The sequence below is a fragment of the Pseudoliparis swirei genome, chromosome 19 (genome assembly GCF_029220125.1).
Source record: "Pseudoliparis swirei isolate HS2019 ecotype Mariana Trench chromosome 19, NWPU_hadal_v1, whole genome shotgun sequence".
Classification (NCBI taxonomy): Eukaryota; Metazoa; Chordata; class Actinopteri; order Perciformes; family Liparidae; genus Pseudoliparis; species Pseudoliparis swirei.
This window is the reverse complement of record NC_079406.1, coordinates 14,527,131-14,542,273: the sequence shown is the minus strand read 5'-3', so window position 1 is coordinate 14,542,273 and position 15,143 is coordinate 14,527,131. Positions and strand designations below refer to the sequence as shown.

At 43.3% G+C, this 15,143-nt stretch overlaps 2 protein-coding genes and 1 pseudogene across 2 annotated transcripts in view; all 3 read right to left on the bottom strand.

Annotated features, from left to right (window-relative positions):
- Window positions 1-2,946, bottom strand: part of LOC130209892 (protocadherin alpha-8-like) — a 36,693-nt pseudogene extending 33,747 nt beyond the window's left edge.
- The window catches only part of LOC130209893 (protocadherin alpha-3-like), a 56,329-nt gene that overhangs the window by 33,766 nt on the left and 7,420 nt on the right, over window positions 1-15,143 (bottom strand). The gene's annotated exons all lie outside the window — the stretch shown is intronic.
- LOC130210043 (protocadherin beta-15-like) lies at window positions 8,918-15,019 on the bottom strand. Its single transcript, XM_056440042.1, has 2 exons — window positions 12,656-15,019; window positions 8,918-9,310 (listed from the first exon to the last, which is right to left on the bottom strand). The coding sequence occupies exons 1-2, from the start codon at window positions 15,017-15,019 to the stop codon at window positions 8,918-8,920; spliced, it is 2,757 nt and encodes a 918-aa protein (XP_056296017.1).

The window sequence follows — 15,143 nt, the reverse complement described above, 5'->3', positions numbered from 1 at the left end:
TTTTCCATTACACTGACACCATGCGATCAACAATCTCACTAAGGAAAATCCAAAGCTAGCACCTTAGTTTAAGGATCGATATTCGTTATAATAATTATATATAATAATGCACCATGGACACTGGCTTAATCAGGCATCAAAGTTGTTAAGATAAAGTAATGAGCAGTCAACACATCCAAAGCTATACAATTCTAAAGCATACCTATGCCCTGCAAGAATACCTGCAAAAATAATGAAATGGACACCGATAAATATTAATATGCCACACATTATGTTAAAAACCAACACATATGAAATTACATTTACAATGCCAACACACGTTTCTCTCAATACAACCATGATCAAGATATTTCCACTTAACTTGTATCTTAATTAATTGCCTCATCAACTTAACCAACACACATTACTCATCGCATTCCTACGTGGAGAGTGAACATTGTGAAAACCAAAAGGGAACATTTGACATACATTGTTTGTTGAATATGAATAAATAATTTGATTATCAAAGTATTCAAAAACACACTTGTTAGGGCCCAATGTGTCAATCTATTTGCAGGGGAAAACCACATAACACCTGTCTAAATATGTCTTACCTCTCCAGGAGTCCTCCTGTCAGGGAGCATGAGTGTGTTGGCGTGGCTGCCCGGGACTATAGTAGATCCTATACTCATTCTGGGTCCAACTAGCATGTAGCGTTTCTCTCCAGATCTGTACTGGATGCTGTGACACAGGGTCCCGTCATAATTAGGCTCTTGTATGTATTTAGAAGTGTAGTCTGTGGATTTAGAGCACTGCATTGCAACCAGCACGATGATACTGATGAGGAAAAGAGTTGAAACTGAGCCCAAAGTTATCATCAAGTAGAAAGTCACGTTATTATCCTCCTCATCCTTTGTTGCACTTTTAACATCAGCGGCAGCAAAAGCCTCTTTGGGCTCCACAACTTTGACCATCACAGTAGCTGTTGCTGAGAGGGACACGTTCCCATTGTCTTTCACCAGTATGACCAGTTTATGCTCCGCCTCGTCTGTCTCTGTGAATGAGCGAAGGGTTCTGATCTGTCCTGTATAGCGGTCCAACCCAAAGAGACTGTGGTCAGTAACTTCCTGCAGTGAAAACAGCAGCCAGCCGTTATATCCTATATCAGCGTCATAGGCTCTGACTTTAGTCACCAAGTGTCCTGCTCACATTGCGGGGAACCTCCTCCACACCTTCAGCAGAACCGTTAGAGCTGACTGGGTACAGGATGAATGGAGCGTTGTCGTTCTGATCCAGAATGAACACGTTCACTGTGACGTTGCTGCTGAGTGACGGAGTTCCAGAATCTGATGCGACAACTTGGAACTGGAACGTTTTCAGACTTTCAAAGTCAAAACTTTTTAGAGCCAAAATATCTCCATTCTCAGTATTAATGTTGAGAAATGAAGTTACTTTATTATCTTTGTTTACATCTCTGAGAATATGATAGGATATTAGAGCATTGTCAGTCTCATCACGGTCAAAAGCTCTAACAGAAAACACAGAGGCTCCTGGCTCATTTGCTTCAGTGACATAGAAAGTATAAGGACTCAGTGAAAACTCTGGACTGTTGTCATTCACGTCTGACACCACAACACTTATTGTCTTTTTAGATGATAATGAAGGCTGACCAGCGTCTTTTGCAATAATTGTGACATCATATTTTGACTGTCTCTCTCTGTCCAGAGAGGATTTGGTGACTAATGAATACATGTTCTCCTGTAACGATGGTGATAAAGCAAAAGGAACATTCTCATTTATGGAGCAAATCACTTTTCCATTGAGACCAGAGTCCAAGTCATTCACACTAATAAGGGCAACTGTAGTTCCAGGTCGGGAATCTTCAGCGATGGAGTTTGAAAATGAAGTCACTTCAATCTCAGGTGCGTTATCATTAATGTCAACTATTTTGATCATAACACTTTTTTCTGAAGCCAGAGGAGCAAATCCTTTATCCGATACTCGAATTTCAATCTCATAATTGTCCCTCTCTTCATAATCTATTAACCCAGTAACAATGATTTCACCTGTTGATGGATTTATTTCAAATAGTTTTAATAACTTTTGATTGATACTGTTAGTAAACGAGTAAACTACTTCTCCGTTTGAACCCTCATCGAAATCAGTTGCATTCACTTCTATGACTGTTGTACCTGTTGGAGCATTTTCATTGAGCATCACCGAATAAACATCTTTCAAGAAAACAGGTGCGTTATCATTAACATCCAAAACATTTACTAAAATGTTAATTTCACCAGATTTTGGAGGTTTTCCTCCGTCCAGTGCTGTCAGTACCAATGAGTGGCTTCCTTCAGTTTCTCTGTCTAAAGCCTTTTTAACTATTAATATTGGTATTTTACCATCTTCTCCTTTATCCTTAACATCCAAACGGAAGTGATCGTTGTCGCTGAGTTTATAGTGTTGCACTGAAAAATGACCACTGTCGGGATCACGTGCAGGTTTTAATTGAATACGTACTCCAGGTGCTACAGACTCTGACATCTCCAACGTTGTCACTTTCTCAGGGAAACTGGGAGAATGGTCGTTTATATCCAGCACCTCCACGACAACATAATGCACCTCCAGAGGGTTTTCTAGTACCGTTTTTAGATTAATTAAACACGTACTGCTCTGCGCGCACACCTCTTCTCTGTCTATCTTACGGCTCACATACAGGACACCGTCATTCTGATTCACATGGAAAAGATGATCGGCATTACTAGAAACAATCCGATACTTCCTGTCTCTCAGTGTGCTTTTATCCAATCCCAGATCCTTTGCTATATTTCCAACCACCGTTCCTTCGTTAACTTCCTCAGAGATGGAATATCGTGATTGCGCAGAAGCTCCGCTCCACAAAAGCACCGCAACCACGCAGCCGACCAAATATCCTCTCGCCCTTCGCCTCTCGGATCTTCTTTGTTCCATGGTTGAACGCGATGCAATCATTAATCCATCACAAGGACAACTGCGTCGATGTATATAAATAATCCAACACGTCCGTATGCGTTTAAATTGATTAATTTCTTAAATATCCAGAAATTCGGACAAACCGACCATCTACGTAAAATAAGCAGAAATGATCCGGTCAGTATGGAAGTGAGAATGTTGCCAGGAGGTGGAACCAAACAGCAATGAGACTAAGCTCGTGTAAGGATGAGATCTCACGTTACACTGACACCGCGCGAATTTAGTTACTATTGCAGAAATGTGATGGTTGTTCTGTACATTATATCAAGGTTCGTTAATTTTTTAAGACCAGGAAACGAAAAAACACTATAGCTCCATGCGATTGTGGCGTTTTGCAGTTAACTATGCCTGTGGTATTGTTCAATGTTACGCATAACAGTTGAGTGACATGTATGTTTAACCAATAGGAAGTCCTATGCTGGTAGGCTGTGGACCAATAGGATGAGGGAGTGAATGTGTGGGGCGAGGGTCAGATACGGAGTGAGCGGGGGAATAAACATGTCAACTTCAGTACACATTTTGTCTCACGCGCATTACTAAGCGAACCCGACATGGTGTCAGAAGTGCTGTGTAGCTAAAGCAGGATATGTAACAGTTGTACTACTGTAGGGACGTCGGTCAAAGGTCGGAAGAAGAGTTCGGTGAAGTTTGATGAGTGATAACGAGCAGGACGGGGAGGCAGCTAACGTCAGCATGGCGGCTAACACACCCAGCGCTACGTTTAACATCCAGCCGCCGGAGCCCTTTGATTTTTCCAAGCCGAACGACTGGACAAAATGGATTCGGAGATTTGAGAGATTCCGTCAGGCAAGCAACCTGTCAGCAAGCTCCGAAGTCAACCAGGTGAACACCTTGATATACTGCATGGGAGATGACGCAGATGACGTCTTGAGAGGCTTAAAACTAAGCGCTCCAGACCAGCAAGTATACGCAAAAGTGAGAGACGGATTTGAGTCTTTCTTCATTGTTAGAAAGAACATTGTATATGAGCGCGCGCGTTTTAACATGCGCAAACAGGAGGCAAATGAAACAGTGGACGTTTTTGTAACTCCCTTACACGCATTAGCTGAACACTGCAATTATGGGACATTGCATGACGAGCAAATCAGAGATATGATTGTAGTGGGACTGGCTGATGCAAGGCTCTCCGAACGCATGCAGATGGAGAAGGATTTAGACCTGGAAAAAACCCTTAACATGGCAAGACAATCAGAGGAGATAAAAAAGCAACAAAACACACTGAGGAGTGATGCCAGTAGTGTAGTGCAGATGGATGCAGCCATGTGGACAGAGTGTTTGAAGGCAGAAAGCAAAAAGAGAAGCCCAAGTTTAACACATACAAAAGTGATGGAGCAAAGACACACTTCAGCAGCCAGAGTAAATATACACAGAGCTCCCAGTGCTACAAATGTGGTGGCTCACCTCACCCTAGACATGAGTGCCCTGCCAACGATGCAAAGTGTCATTCATGTGGAAAGAAAGGACACTTTCAGCAGGCGAAAACGTGGACGGTATTGAGACGGAGGAGGAGGATGACAGTTTCTTCCTGGGTTCTGTGACGTCCGACAAAGCTGCATGGACCGCTAACATAGGAATAAGGAACACCGCAATCAGGTTCAAACTCGACACCGGAGCGGATGTCACTGCTGTGTCACAGACTGATATGAACCGCATATTTTCCGGTACACAGCAGCCTGTTCTCCAGAAAGCAGAGAGACCTTTGCTTGGTCCGGGACGGATGCCGCTGGAGGTGTCAGGATTCGCCAGACTGCAGCTGAGGAGTGGAGTCAAACAGACCAAGCAGAAGGTTGACGTGGTCAAAAATCTGAGCACGCCCTTGCTCGGATTTCCAGCCATTACAGCCCTTGGCCTGCTCAAACGTGTTGCCAGCATAGATTTGAACACTCTCAAGTCGACGTACCCTAGACTGTGCAGTGGGCTAGGTGAGGTGAAATGGGCATATCACATAAAACTTAAACCAAATGCTGTGCCTTTCTCACTGAAAACCCCAAGGAGAATTCCACTGCCGCTGGTGGGGAAAGTCAAGGAAGAGCTCCAGCGAATGGAAAAGCTGGGCCATCACAGCGTGGAGGAGCCAACAGACTGGTGTGCCGGTATGGTGGTTGTACCAAAGAAAAACAGTACACGTCTGAGACTGTGTGGATTATACTGGCCTGAATGAGTATGTGTGCCGTGAAAAGTACATTCTGCCGTCTGTGGATCAGTCCCTCGGAATGCTTGCCGGAGCAAAAGTGTTCAGTAAATTGGATGCTAACATGGGGTTCTGGCAGATCCCCTTAGCCGAAGAGTCAGTCATGTACACCACATTCATAACACCCTTCGGGCGGTTCCACTTTAACCGCCTTCCCTTCGGCATCAACTCAGCACCCGAACACTTTCAGTGCATGATGGCGGAAGTCATAGAGGGGTTGGAGGGTGTGGTCTGCCACATCGATGACTTACTAGTGTGGGGACGGGACCAAGATGAGCATGACACTCGACTCCATGATGTGCTACAACGAGTGGAGAAAGCAGGCATCACCCTGAATGTGGAAAAGTGTGACATCTCCAAGAGCGAGATGGCCTTTTTGGGCCACATCATCTCAGTCCCGGGCATCCGGCCCGATCCGAAGAAGACGGAGGCTATCAGGGAGATGAAGGAGCCCACAAATGTGAGTGAGATGAGGAGTTTTCGGCATGGTCAACCAGCTGGGAAAATTCATTCCTCAGCTGGCCGAAAGGACAAAGCACTCCGCGACCTCCTCTCGAAAAAGAACTGCTGGGTGTGGGGCACGGACCAGGCAATGGCGTTTAAGGAGCTGAAGGAGGCACTTGCTTCTCCTCCAGTGCTGGCCATGTATGACCCAAACAGGGACACTAAAGTATCAGCCGATGCATCTTCGTATGGCTTGGGAGGCGTTATTCTCCAGAAGGTGGACGGTGAATGGTGTCCTGTGGCTTATGCATCGTGGTCACTCTTTCCAACTGAACAACGCTATGCACAAGTTGAAAAGGAGGCTCTAGGCCTCACATGGGCCTGTGAACGGTTCCGGGATTTCCTCCTGGGAAAGCATTTCATCCTGGAGACCGACCATAAGCCTCTTCTCAGCCTACTTGGAGCCCAAGCACTTGATCTTCTGCCGCCAAGAATTCAGCGCTTCAGAATGAGGCTCATGCGCTACTCGTATTCAATCATACATGTGCCAGGGAAGTCACTCTGGACAGCAGACACACTGTCACGCTCGCCTGTGAAAGCGAGCATGTCCCCAGATGAAAACGAACTGATGGAGAGCACAAACATATATGTGGACTGTATCATGGAAAATCTGCCTGCCAGCCCCTCATACATAGGGAATCTGAAAGAGCAGCTCAAAGCTGACATTGTCTGCTCACGGGTCATGACGCTGTGCAGAGAAGGATGGCCAGCGCATGTCAAACAGGAATCGGTGCTGAAAAACTACTGGCTAGAGCGAGCCACACTCGCAGTGGAAGGCGGTTTGCTCCTAAAAGACTCACGGCTGGTAATACCTGCAACATCATGAACGACGTGCCAGCCAAGCTGCATGAAGGTCACCAAGGTGTCGTGAAATGTAAAGCGCGCGCACGCCAGGCTGTATGGTGGCCGGGACTTGGTCAGCAGATAAACGACATGGTACTCAAATGCAGAACATGCATACAAGAGAGACACAATCACAATGAGCCGCTCATGCCCCCAGAGCTCCCTGACCGACCATGACAGAAGTTGGGGGCGGACCTCTTTGAACAGTTTGGAAAGACGTACTTACTTGTCATCGACTACTTCTCGAGATATATTGAGATTGCACTCTTATCTCACACCAGGTCCACCGACATCGTCACGCATCTAAAGTCAATCTTCGCTCGCCATGGCATCCCGGAGGTAATGATGTCAGATAACGGACCTCAGTTTTCTGGACAGGCCTTCGCCTTGTTTGCAGCTGCATACAGATTCAGACATGTCGCCAGCAGCCCGAGGTTCCCGCAAAGTAACGGCGAAGCAGAACGGGCGGTTCAGATGGTGAAAAACCTTTTAAAGAAGGCAGATGACCCCTACCTGGCTCTACTCGCTTATAGAGCCACTCCTCTTCAGAACGGATACAGCCCGGCTCAGCTTCTCATGGGCCGACGTTTACACACCACGGTGCCAACCGTTCCCTCTCATCTGGACCCTACACTGCGTGACAGCCGTGCACTGGCTCAGAAGGAAAAGGAGAAGAGGATGTCAGATGCTGCACACTATAACAGGCGTCACCGTGCAAAAATGCACAGCGTCTTGTCACCAGGAGAACATGTATGGGTCACCGACGCCAAGACGTCTGCAACTGTGATCCAGAACCACTCTACTCCAAGATCTTATTTGGTGGATTTACCTCAAGGAGTGGTGAGACGCAACCGCCTGCATCTGATACCTCTACAGGCGCCTACACAAGAGAGGACTTCACCACAGCAGCACATGTCAGAGCAGGCTCCCATGCCACCTGCTGTGACATCTCCAGTGTTACCTGCAGAGACTCCCAATCTCAGAACTAGGTCTGGGAGAGCCAGCATTGAGCCCACTAGGCTTAACTTGTGAATTGAAATGAAATGAAAGAAATCTCTGAAATATATGTTGAGTTATTGTTGTGTTAGGGTGTCATGGTTATGTGAAAGCTCAGTTGAAGCTAATACGTTTAGTTAAAGCACTTTATGTTACAATGTGAGAATTCAGGGAACTGCAGTTGTTTAATTAATGCACTTGTTTCATACAAGTTCCAATGCTCACCAAAGTGCCTAACATTGTTCTCCTTACAGGGTTCGAATGGTCTGATGGAAACAATAGTTTATTCTCTGTTCTTAAAAGGGAAGATGTGGTATTGTTCAATGTTACGCATAACAGTTGATTGACATGTATGTTTATCCAATAGGAAGCCCTATGTTGGTAGGCTGTGGACCAATAGGATGAGGGAGTGAATGTGTGGGGCGAGGGTCAGATATGGAGTGAGCGGGGGAATAAACATGTCAACTTCAGTACACAGTTTGTCTCACGCGCATTACTAAGCGAACCCGACAAATACCGGGAAACGAAAAACACTTCAGCTCCATTCGATTGTGGCTTTTTGCAGTTAACTATGCCCACAGTATATATTATGACAGTATATTTGTTTCCGTTCATCTTATGAACGTGATCCTTTTTTTTACCATGTCATACACTTCTAAAGGATGTTATCGTTTACTCTTGTGTCATGGGTTGCTCATGTCTTCGTTGATATAGGACGTGTTGCTCCTCCGCCCTTTCAAATGAAAATGACATTTGACAGTCTTCAATTAAATTATATGAAACCGACAATGAAAAAAAACACAATGTACTGAAACAAAATAAGAAAGAGCCAAAGAGAAAGTTACGGATCTCAGACCGGTAATAAACCAAATTTCGGACGTAATTGCCTGGTGAGAAAAGAGAAGCCAGCATTGCAGTGCAACACGAACCATGGAGCATACGTTAGGTATATGATTAATAAGAAAGCAGTTCTACTAAATCATTTAAAAGTGTTTACATAAATATGTCTTACCTCTCCTGATGTATGTCTCCTGTCAGGGAGCATGAGTGTGTTGGCGTGGCTGCCCGGGACTATAGTAGATCCTATACTCATTCTGGGTCCAACTAGCATGTAGCGTTTCTCTCCAGATCGGTACTGGATGCTGTGACACAGGGTCCCGTCATAATTAGGCTCTTGTATATATTTAGAAGTGTAGTCTGTGGATTTAGAGCACTGCATTGCAACCAGCACGATGATACTGATGAGGAAAAGAGTTGAAACTGAGCCCAAAGTTATCATCAGGTAGAAAGTCACGTTGTTATCCTCCTCGTCCTTTGTTGCACTTTTAACATCAGCGGCAGCAAAAGCCTCTTTGGGCTCCACAACTTTGACCATCACAGTAGCTGTTGCTGAGAGAGACACGTTCCATTGTCTTTCACCAGTATGACCAGTTTATGCTCCGCCTCGTCTGTCTCTGTGAATGAGCGAAGGGTTCTGATCTGTCCTGTATAGCGGTCCAACCCAAAGAGACTGTGGTCAGTAACTTCCTGCAGTGAAAACAGCAGCCAGCCGTTATATCCTATATCAGCGTCATAGGCTCTGACTTTAGTCACCAAGTGTCCTGCGTTCACATTGCGGGGAACCTCCTCCACACCTTCAGCAGAACCGTTAGAGCTGACTGGGTACAGGATGACTGGAGCGTTGTCGTTCTGATCCAGAATGAACACGTTCACTGCGACGTTGCTGCTGAGTGACGGAGTTCCAGAATCTGAGGCGACAACTTGGAACTGGAACGTTTTTAGACTTTCAAAGTCAAAACTTTTAAGAGCCAAAATATCTCCATTCTCAGTATTAATGTTGAGAAATGAAGTTACTCTATTATCTTTGCTTCCATCTCTGAGAATATGATAGGATATTAAAGCATTCTCAGTCTCATCACGGTCAAAAGCTCTAACAGAAAACACAGAGGCTCCTGGCTCATTAGCTTCAGTGACATAGAAAGTATAAGGACTCAGTGAAAACTCTGGACTGTTGTCATTCACGTCTGACACAATAATATCTATTTTCTTAGCAAAAAATAATGGTGGTTGACCAGCGTCTTTACCAACTATTGTTAGCTCATAGGTGGGCTTTTTCTCTCTGTCTAGAGGTGATTTTGTGACTAATGAATACATGTTGTCTTTTAATGATGGCAATAAAGTGAATGGAACATCCTCATCAATGGAGCAAATAACTTTTCCATTGAGACCAGAGTCCAAGTCATTTACACTAATAAGGGCAACTGTAGTTCCAGGTCGGGAATCTTCAGGGATGGAGTTTGAAAATGAAGTCACTTCAATCTCAGGTGCGTTATCATTAATGTCAACTATCTGGATAATTACACTTTTCTCTGTTGTAAGAGGAGCAAGACCTTTATCTGATGCCTCAATTTCAATTTCATATCTGTCCTTCTTTTCATAGTCCAAAACACCTTTAACAGTGATCTCACCTGTTAATGGATTGATCTCAAATATGTTTAATATATTTTGACTCATACTGTTGCTAAATGAGTAAACCACTTCACCATTTTGTCCTTGGTCTAAATCAGTTGCATTAACTTGTATGACTTCTGTGCCTACTATGGCATTTTCATCGAGCACAACAGAATAAACATCTTTGGTGAAAATAGGTGCATTATCATTAACATCCAACACATTAATTAAAATATTCATAGTACCAGATTTTGGAGGTTTTCCTCCGTCGAGTGCTGTCAGTACCAATGAGATGCTTCCTGCAGTTTCTCTGTCTAAAGGTTTTTGGACAACCAATATTGGTATTTTACCATCTTCTCCTTTATCCTTGACTTCCAAACGGAAATGATCGTTGTGGCTGAGTTTATATTGCTGCACGGAGAATTGACCGCTGTCTCGATCCTGCGAGGGTTTGAGCTGAAATCGCGCTCCGGGCAACACGGACTCAGAAATATCTAATCTTTTCTCTTTCTCCAAGAAACTTGGAGAATGGTCATTTACATCCAACACTTCTACTTCAACATAATGCACCTGCAGAGGGTTTTCTAGGACCGTTTTTAGATTAATTAAACACGTACTGCTCTGCGCGCACACCTCTTCTCTGTCTATTTTACGGCTCACATACAGGACACCGTCATTCTGATTCACATGGAAAAGGTGATCGGCATGACTAGAAACAATCCGATACTTCCTGTCTCTCAGTGTGCTTTTATCCAATCCCAGATCCTTTGCTATATTTCCAACCACAGTTCCTTCGTTAACTTCCTCAGAGATGGAATATCGTGATTGCGCAGAAGCTCCGCTCCACAAAAGCACCGCAACCACGCAGCCGACCAAATATCCTCTCGCCCTTCGTCCCTCGTATCTTCTTTGTTCCATGGTTAAACCCGAACACATCAGTAATCCATCACAAGGACAAATATAGGAAACGGAATCCAGCTCTTCCGTGTATATCAATATTCACTCTCTTCTTACACGTTCAGAAATGGCAGCGTGTCCTGCAACAATAAGCGTAGAACAGGCTGTACCAATATCGAAGATAATAAGAGGTGGAAACGAAATCTACTGACGACAAGCTCGCTACTGTCCACTGTTTATGTTCCGCTGACACCATGCGACCAGACGTCTCACTGCAGAACAGTCAAAGTCGATAAAGCACATCAGACAAACAGTCATTCGTTTCGTAGCTCAGACCAAACGTTATCGAGTGTGTAGTGGCACTCCGTCTAGTTCTGGTTCTTCTGTACCACACTTTTGAGATCAGTCTTAAAAAGCTAAAAATTGACACGCGAGTGACACAAGTAGTTCTTTCATACAAAATGATGTTTCCTAAAAAACGTAGAGTACATGTTCACACGTCAAAAAACTATGTCGCTTCCAACAACTCTGAGCTCAAACACGACTGACAGTCCAACACACATGCTGTTATACTGACGTGACGTCATCTGATTGGCAGCTTACATTCTGAAAAATTATTCAGGTTTTAAATACATTACTAAATTACATATATTAACATAAACATTCTTTCAAATCATAATAAAAAGATTTATCTTCAGTTACCTTTTTAAATCTTTTTAAACTAGATTATTATAACAAATGAAATCATGCATTTGGCTCTTACAGAGTGATTAGGTAATAGATATTTGAGATGGACTTCTCAGAAAAAAGCAACCTCAAGATGCACTTAAAATCACATGAGAAATATTAAATAATTGTGCACAACATTTTCGGATAAGGTGTATGCGTTCGGATTGAGTTGTATACATTAAATTATTGCTATGATGTAAGTGTGGCTGACGTTTGTTAAATTGTATGAATATACATTGGAAATTGAGAGCAAACCAGTTCAGCACCTCGGACAGTGACAGTGACCTGCTGCAGGTCAGTCTTGCTTCATGTGAAAGGATTGTGATCATGTTCCAGTTCATTAGTCAACAATGAAGCGCCCTGACATCTCCCACGATGTATTGTTTGTGTTACAACACTCTGCCGTTTTTATTTAGGACTGTACATTATGTTAATTATATCAAAGTCAAAAGTGTAAAAGAGAAAAAAGGATGTTGATTATATTTTTTTAACTATAGTGACAAAATACATGAAAAAAAATTTACTCTCAAAATGTTCAATCACTGTTCACGTTAATCTGTACAGAAGAACAATGTTGTTACATTGACAAAGTATCGCACAATGAACAGCCAACAGATTCAACAAGATACTTTGTAAACCATGACACTGCAGCCTCAAGCCAGTGAATGTTGTAAACGAAAAAATCAAATTTCAACAATCCCAATGAAAACTATGAATTTACATTTGCAGACAAGAGATCCGTCAAGTACCGCAGTGTTTACTTCATGTCAAACACATATTTTCAAGATGTTGGTAACATCCCCTCAATAATGACTTTTCACATATGGGTTGGTGAAGAACTTAAATCATCAGAGATTCTATAGGTCCATTCTAAACTTAAAAGGAACAATTTGAGGACATCAAATGTCCAGATATGGTTTGTTCAACATGCAATTCTGCCTTGTGTTCTGAAGTTTTGCACTGAATATAAATTGCAATACATCTAAGATTATAAATGCACAAAAAAAACCACAGAAGAAAATTGCTTGTTTCAACATGTCTTACCTCTCCAGGAGTCCTCCTGTCAGGCAGCATGAGTGTGTTGGCGTGGCTGCCCGGGACTATAGTAGATCCTATACTCATTCTGGGTCCAACTAGCATGTAGCGTTTCTCTCCAGATCTGTACTGGATGCTGTGACACAGGGTCCCGTCATAATTAGGCTCTTGTATATATTTAGAAGTGTAGTCTGTGGATTTAGAGCACTGCATTGCAACCAGCACGATGATACTGATGAGAAAAAGAGTTGAAACTGAGCCCAAAGTTATCATCAGGTAGAAAGTCACGTTATTATCCTCCTCATCCATTGTTGCACTTTTAACATCAGCGGCAGCAAAAGCCTCTTTGGGCTCCACAACTTTGATCAACACAGTAGCTGTTGCTGAGAGAGACACGTTCCCATTGTCTTTCACCAGTATGACCAGTTTATGCTCCGCCTCGTCTGTCTCTGTGAATGAGCGAAGGGTTCTGATCTGTCCTGTATAGCGGTCCAACCCAAAGAGACTGTGGTCAGTAACTTCCTGCAGTGAAAACAGCAGCCAGCCGTTATATCCTATATCAGCGTCATAGGCTCTGACTTTAGTCACCAAGTGTCCTGCGTTCACATTGCGGGGAACCTCCTCCACACCTTCAGCAGAACCGTTAGAGCTGACTGGGTACAGGATGACTGGAGCGTTGTCGTTCTGATCCAGAATGAACACGTTCACTGTGACGTTGCTGCTGAGTGACGGAGATCCAGAATCTGAGGCGACAACTTGGAACTGGAACGTTTTCAGACTTTCAAAGTCAAAACTTTTGAGAGCCAAAATATCTCCATTCTCAGTATTAATGTTGAGAAATGAAGTTACTTTATTATCTTTGCTTCCATCTCTGAGAATATGATAGGATATTAGAGCATTGTCAGTCTCATCACGATCAAAAGCTTTAACAGAAAACACAGAGGCTCCTGGCTCATTAGCTTCAGTGACATAGAAAGTATAAGGACTCAGTGAAAACTCTGGACTGTTGTCGTTCACGTCTGACACCACAACACTTATTGTCTTTTTAGATGATAATGAAGGCTGGCCAGCATCTTTCGCAATAATTGTGACATCATACTTTGACTGTCTCTCTCTGTCCAGAGGTGATTTGGTGACTAATGAATACATGTTGTCTTGTAAAGATGGTGATAAAGCAAAAGGAACATTCTCATTTATGGAGCAAATCACTTTTCCATTGAGACCAGAGTCCAAGTCATTCACACTAATAAGGGCAACTGTAGTTCCAGGTCGGGAGTCTTCAGGGATGGAGTTTGAAAATGAAGTCACTTCAATCTCAGGTGCGTTATCATTAATGTCAACTATCTTGATAATTACACTTTTTTCTGTTGTAAGAGGAGCAAGACCTTTATCTGATGCCTCAATTTCAATTTCATAAATGTCATTCTCTTCATAGTCTATTAAACCTTTAACAGTGATCTCACCTGTTAATGGATTGATCTCAAATAGGTTTAATACATTTTGATTCATGCTGTTGCTAAATGAGTAAACTACTTCTCCACTTAGTCCTTGGTCTAAATCAGTTGCATTAACTTGTATGACTTTTGTTCCGACTGAAGAATTTTCACCAAGCACAACAGAGTAAACATCTTTTGTGAAAACAGGTGCATTATCATTAATATCCAAAACATTAACTAGAATATTCATAGTACCAGATTTGGGAGGCTTTCCTCCGTCGAGTGCTGTCAGTACCAATGAGATGCTTCCTGTAGTTTCTCTGTCTAAAGGTTTTTGGACAACCAATATTGGTATTTTGCCATCTTTTCCTTTATCCTTAACTTCCAAACGGAAGTGATCGTTGTGGCTGAGTTTATATTGCTGCACGGAGAATTGACCGCTGTCTCGATCCCGCGAGGGTTTGAGCTGAAATCGCGCTCCGGGCAACACGGACTCAGACATCTCCAATCGTTTCTCTTTCTCAGGGAAACTTGGAGAATGGTCGTTTATATCCAGCACCTCCACGACAACATAATGTACCTCCAGAGGGTTTTCTAGCACGGTTTTTAGATTAATTAAACACGTACTGCTCTGCGCGCACACCTCTTCTCTGTCTATCTTACGGCTCACATACAGGACACCGTCATTCTGATTCACGTGGAAAAGATGATCGGCATTACTAGAAACAATCCGATACTTCCTCTCTCTCAGTGTGCTTTTATCCAATCCCAGGTCCTTTGCTATATTTCCAACCACAGTTCCTTCGTTAACTTCCTCAGAGATGGAATATCGTGATTGCGCAGAAGCTCCGCTCCACAAAAGCACCGCAACCACGCAGCCGACCAAATATCCTCTCGCCCTTCTTCTCTCGGATCTTCTTTGTTCCATGGTTGAACCCGAACACATCAGTAATCCATCACAAGGACAACTGCTTAGATGTATATAATTAATCCAACACTTCCGTATGTGCGTTCATATTGATTAACTTCTTAAATACAAATAAATTCGGACA

What these genes read in the sequence shown, in the direction of transcription:
- LOC130210043 (XM_056440042.1), bottom strand. Translation starts at nt 15,019, where the DNA reads ATGGAACAAAGAAGATCCGAGAGAAGAAGGGCGAGAGGATATTTGGTC. An exon ending in CTCCTGGAGAGGTAAGACAT is followed by an intron (nt 9,311 to 12,655) that starts GTTGAAACAAGC and finishes AAAACGTTCCAG; the next exon opens with TTCCAAGTTGTCGCCTCAGA.